The 6,574-nt window shown below is 33.7% G+C and overlaps 1 protein-coding gene across 9 annotated transcripts in view; it reads left to right on the top strand.

Moving 5' to 3' along the window:
* LOC110991520 overlaps nucleotides 1–6,574 on the top strand; it is a 29,372-nt gene continuing 22,798 nt past the window's right edge. For 8 of the 9 annotated variants that reach the window (XM_045634568.1, XM_045634570.1, XM_045634574.1 and 5 more), the window contains exons 1-2: nucleotides 2–2,941; nucleotides 3,013–3,263. In XM_045634568.1, coding sequence (XP_045490524.1) covers nucleotides 206–2,941; nucleotides 3,013–3,263 — 2,987 coding nt within the window. In that variant the 5' untranslated portion in view covers nucleotides 2–205. Of the gene's footprint in view, nucleotides 2,942–3,012; nucleotides 3,264–6,574 lie in introns of all 9 variants that reach the window. The other variant, XM_045634575.1, reaches the window with a different exon arrangement.

Below are 6,574 nucleotides of genomic sequence, written 5' to 3'. Positions count from 1 at the left end.
AGCGCTCAGACTCCGCGAGACAGTCGCAAACAGCGCGCGCGCATAAGCGATTCTCGAACACGAACGACTCTCGCGAAAACATTATTTACATGGCACAAGTTTTAAATATGTGATAAGATTACGCGTATAAGAATATTTAATCTCTACTTTTAAGAATTATTTAACCACGAATCTCAATTTTATTTGCATTTGAAAAAGTGACAAAATGACTATAAAAAATAAAAAGACTAAGTCCAGTACTTCGGAGGTGACGTCATCTAAAAGTGCATCGAGCAGTGTGCAGAAGACCAGCACTTCTACTTCAGTTCAGAAAAGTAGTAATACTTTACAGAAGGTCAGTTCTTCTGGCAAAAAGATTCGCTACATCGATGTTAAGGTCGAACAAGATGACCCATTAATGATAACTGACATCAGCGATCATGCTTCTATTAGCGGTTCTACTGTCTCTGAACATTACAACAGCCACCCGCACTACATTATTACGGAGGCCCCATCGGTTTCTGATTTGTCACAAACTAGAACATCGAATGAAATTCAAGTAAGTGACATGGCTCAATCTACTACTGGAGAATTTGTTTCTAACTCTGTTGTGCATGAATCTTCCTCAACATCACAGCAGCAGCAAACATCTAGGAGTGAAAATATTCAGACATCGTCAACTGTTGAACATTCCGGTTCTAGTCATAGCCAGACATTTGACAGAACTGCTGATTCTTCATCTGCGAACCAAACTCTAAACACGGCCTTTATTGATAATTCAGGCAATCAGACTAACTCGAGGGGTTCATTTTTGTCAAGATCTCAAGGTGCTAATGCTACTGATTCATTCATTACGTCCGAACGGCAAAATGTATCTAAAACCGGACACAGTTCAAACGTGAGTAGCGACTCTTCAAAAGGCAATGTGAACATTCGCGGTAATGAACGGCACATGAATATTCCAGGTGACAAAGTAAATACCCTAAAAACGAATCCAAACAATTTCTATGGGGGTGAAGGAACCCTAGATAAGAATAAAAAAACAAATGAATATAGCAGTACATCACATTCCAGTCAATCAAAGAGCAGTAATGTTACAAAATCATCCTCATCATCTTACGTAGTTGAAATTGTTGATGGAAAAGAACGTATAGTTGATAAATCTCAAAGAGAGTGGGGAGATGCAAAAGAACATGCAACAAATGAAGAATATGTTAGTGTCAGTGGAACGGATATAAAGCCGCAATCTGCCTATAGTGCCCAAAATTATGACATGCAATCAAAGTATGATTCTGGCAAGGATGGAGCAAGACCTATTAACGAAATGACTGTTAGAGAAGATTCGAAGTATGTTAAAGATGGAAAACAACTGACTAGCCACGAAAGTGTAATTTCACAAAGTGATAACTCCATACAACAACAGTTTACGTCAACGCAGAATCAGATTACTTCTGATGATCATTACAATTCACACGTAGGTAATTCATCTCATAATTTACAGAATGTTCAATCAAATTCTGAAAATACTGAGTATAACACAATACAAAATAAAAACATACAATCAAACACCTCCTCTTCTAATATGCAGCAGAAAGATATACAAGAAAATGTATCAACTTATCACCAAAACAGGAATAATCAAATTTCAACAAAGCGTAACGTACATCAAACAGATTCTTCTAACTTTTATGGTTACGATTCTACCATACAAGATCAACTTAGGAAAGTTGGAGATATCTTACAGGTTCCAAACACTGAAAATATAAACTATTCAACTAAGATACTGAAAAGTAACACCAGTAGTGCCCAGCAAGCATCGTCATCGTCTTATGTATTTGAAGTTGTCGATGGAAAACAAAGAGTAATTGACAGCGCACACAGAGAATGGGGGGATAGTAAAGAACATTCAACACATGAGAAAAGTCATAATATCAGTGGTACCGGTATTAAACCAGAACATGTATATTCGAGACAGGTGCTGGATAAAGAGTCGTATTATGACACTGGCAAAGATGGTATTCCTAAGAGTGCATCTCAAATATCAGAAGAATCTGCAATGTATAAGAATGGTGTGGAAATTGCTTCAACGCGAAATGTATATGCCAGTGATTTAACTAAAAAACAAGCTATAATTGAACACCCATCTGATTATGTAGAAGAAAGATACTTGGTGGATGAAAATAATAGAAGGCAAACAGATAGTCAAGATATCAGGTCTGACAACGTCTCAACTTATGTTACTGATTCTGACAATATTAGAAAAACCACAGAGCTAATAACTAATGAAAAGCAAAATATATCAAAAGAAAGTTCTTCAAAGACTACCAGTGAAACAAAAGATACCCTGACATCGTATGAAAGAAGCACGGGCACATGGAATGGTAAATTTACTTATGAAACTGAAGATGACAGACCTAAACGACCTAAGCAAGTAACACCTTTTGGTAGATCGGACCAACCACGGCACCACTTGAAACGTCAAGATACTGAAGAAAATATAATAATATCATCTAGGGATATTAAAGATTTCACCTCTATCAGTGATTTGCGCAAAATCATTGAAACATCACAAACAAACAAGGATGTTACCGTAAGCAACAAGAATATTGTGATAAGGAGAAATATAGATGACAGGGTTTTGAAAGAAATATTAGAAACTGTAAAAAAGTATCCATTTAAAAGAATTGACAAAGTTACTTTTGGCACAAAGATAAATGAGGACGTTAAGGATTTGTATGAAGGAATTGATACCGAAGAAACGACAGTTTTAAGTACAACAACTGGAGAGAAGGTGAAAAAATCATTTGAAGTTGATAAGACGAGGAGTCAAATCGAAGTAACAAGATACATAACTGAAAATGGTATCACAAGGAAAGAAACAACATATGAAGATGCGAAAGAAGATGATAAAGTCAAAACAGATGTGTTTGTCGACAATAGCTCGTTAGACATCAGAAACTTGGTAAGTTATGCAACTTAATATAACATTTTAACATAAGAAGTACTATATTACTAATAACTATTTATTTTTAGAAGGATGTCCGCACAACGAAAGATGTTTACGAATACGACGTGGTCGATCACGCAACAACTAATACCACACGCGAAGATATCGTCAGCTCTGTCTATGATGAGACCATCATAGATGATAGAAAAACAGTGCGAGATGATACAACGGTTATCCGCGAAAGATACACCGACGAGACCAGACCACGTCCCGGTGGTCCCAGGAAACCAGAAAAAGTCTGTAAGGAGCAATGCATCTGTGAGATCTGTACTTGTGGGTAAGTTATTTAAACATCTTTTGACTTCCTAGGAGTATTAATTTGAGTTTAATATTACTTTAAAATAGGATTTTTTTAAATATTTCATCAATGTTTTCGACAAGACGCGACCTTCACCAGTGAGAGAATTATTTTGTGTTTTATCTTGCTTTATCAGTGCAACGATATAAGTAAATCATACGCAACACATAAATAAGATAAAACTTAATCAATCATAAAATGAAATTTTTATAACATTCCTTGCATCCAGCAAACGCATTACAATATTTTTTTACTTTTAAAAACTTAACTTTTAAATCCCTTCCGTAGCTCGTAATTTTACTCAATTACAATGATATGTAAAATAAATCCGATTATGTGTGAAACATTTTATGACAAATGACATTCCTTGAGGAACTTTATCATATACATAAAAATACATTTCGAATGACCTCAACATTCTTGTGTCATTACCTTTTAAAGTCGTTCACATAATCTCGTCTAGGCGTCCCTATCTTAAAACAAGTAAGTGTTTTGTGTTATCTTCTAGGCGTTGACCAGAATGCCATATCCGAAGTCGAAATATGCTATCTTAAAGTTAGCAAATACGCAAATCGAAAGAATGTACGAATTTGGCCATGTGCCTAATAGACTGCTTTTATGCGTTTTAAAAAACGGAAGTATTTTAATAACGATTATTATTTAAATTATTAAATATATAACAGAATCGATCACCTACTTTCGCACTCTAGCCTTGCCGTTTATTACATTAGATACACTGGTTTATGACCAGTATTGTACTTGATACCGAATACCAAAAAAAGGTTCAGTTCTAAATAGCACCATAGTGTATAGAGTAACGACTATGAAATTTCCTCATTTATTATACAACTAACCAGCCAGTTTCCCGCTGGCTTTTAATTATTTTGACTAAGCTTTTTCATAGGTGCCTACTATTTAACGCAAAAAGAAGTTTTCAATTTGACCAAGTATTTAATGAGATTAGCGCGCAAATAAGACAACTCTACATCTATGATATTAGTTTAGATTGTCTGTGATTTCATAATTCCTTCCGTGCTGACAGCATTCGCCCACTGGTAGATAATGGCGGTCCTTTATGGCCAAGAAAATGCGTCTATTTGTTTTGTACATATGAGGCCATGGCGCCTACGTTAAGGCCATTTCTATCGTGTCTTTTAGTCACCCGTTCGAATCAGTACATTTAAAATGACATCATTCCAATGATCGAGCAAATGCATCTATTTCCGGCATGGAACAGATGAATACGTACAATAGGTTAACAAATGTCACTGAGCTATGTAGAATTTTTATCTGTGCTTATGAAATAAATTAAGATTATCTGTATATTTATACATATTTTATGTCACGGGATTTGTGGAGTGATATTTAAATTTCCTTGTGTACGTACCGCCACCGGTGTTTATTGTTATAGTTTTTTTACCGGTAACTTTTGGCTTTTAAATACCTCTAATCCATCAACTAGAAATATGTCAGGAAAACTTTTTTACCGGTTATTTAGTATAAAAAAAAGTCAGTTAATGGTAGCGTGGAGACATTAGTTTAGATTGTGTTGTCGTGTATGTGTGACGACTGAAGCATGATAAAATAACCTTCGCTTAATGATTTTTCAAGTAATAATTTAAATTTACCGCAAAAATAACGATTACGGTCTGGTATGATGACTGTTCTATTGAGAGTATCACGAATTTTAAATGACTCAATTCGACATTGACGTGACGTCACAAGGTCATCCAAAGTATAAGTAATCGATTGATTAATAGAGTGATTACCTTAAGATTCTAAAAGCAGTACTCAGAGTCGTACCTTTAACGTAAACGGTTACTTAATTTAAAAAAAGATTTAAATCAATTCACCCGCATATCGTATCTGTATTCTAGCAAGGAAATGGGATATTGTGCACGAAGGACCAACTTCTGTTATTCTTTTTTTTACTAGTTATATGTACAACATATTTCGGTTTTAGGTCAAAGACAATAGACAATAGAATAGAGTTACTGGGTTCCTTTACAACTAAACATGATCCAAAAAACGTTTTATTTTAAAAAATGGTGTCATAGTATTAGTTAGGGTTTTAATGAATTCCTAAATTATCGTATACATTGAATAATTTAGCTATAATAAAACTGAAATCTTTGCATAAATTATTAGCATGAAAGTTGCCATACAACAAAATTTTCGAACCATAAACAGCGAAGATGATAAGAGCCTCATTTAGCAGTTGTAAGAAATCGCAAACTGGCTGGAAACAAGTCTTTCCACTCCGATAAGCATTTATATTTGTTTATAACAAGAATTTTTAGTTCGTTCAGGTATATTTAATGCGATTATCAACACATATATATTTTAGATACCTGCGTTGTAATTAAAAAAATATATTTTTTAATTATTTAAGTTATAATAATAATATTAAAGGTACTTATATTCTATGATATTTCATACTATTGAAAATTACAAATCAAATGGGTGTTAGTTTAGTTCTCAAAGTCTATGTTAGTTATTTCACTTACTTACACTTACTTTACTGAACGGAGTAATAAATTATTTTCCAATCGGCTTTTAGGCGCTGAAGGCGTACTGTCTGTCTGTTTGACGATTTTTAAAGTAAACAGTGTCATCGATTGAACAAGTGTTTCTGAACCCAATGTGTAACTAATCAGCATTTAATGTTGAAGAGTCTCAGATTTTGATCCATATAATAAAGATTAGTTACCCCGAATTTTCATAAATCTGGCCAGGCCTGATTTTTTTATCTTCTTACTTAATAACATCAGCTACCGACTTAAATTACCTGAGGGCTTATAATTCGTGTGGTTTTTTATTCACTGTATCTGCTTTTTTAGATCTTCTAACCTGTTTCTCAAATAAAGGTATAGATAGGATAGGATACCGAAAATAATGATCAGTTGAAGGATACGGTTTCCCGTTGATGAATCCCCTATTTTTGTTACCTATCTCATTGCTTCAGCATTGACTTATATGTACAATATGTTTTATATGAAAACATTTCCATGAATCGTAATTATTTGTATTGTTTTATTAACTACAATCTATAAATAAATATGCAGTAATTATTGTGTAATGTGCTATGATGCGCTGTCTATGTAACTTCAACAATATCCGTTAATTAATATTACTAAGTTTTCTTAACATTAATTAACTTTAAGATTTTTTTTATTTGTTTGGTTTGATTATTTAAATTCATAAACTAAATATCTGCTGTTCATTTTTCTTATAACTAAATTATGGTTAGAATATATAAAAAAAGCCTACGTTTACAAAGGATTTGGTGC

Source organism: Pieris rapae, chromosome 3 (genome assembly GCF_905147795.1).
Source record: "Pieris rapae chromosome 3, ilPieRapa1.1, whole genome shotgun sequence".
Classification (NCBI taxonomy): Eukaryota; Metazoa; Arthropoda; class Insecta; order Lepidoptera; family Pieridae; genus Pieris; species Pieris rapae.
Note: the sequence above shows the minus strand (reverse complement) of the source record. Positions and strands in the feature narration are given on the sequence as shown.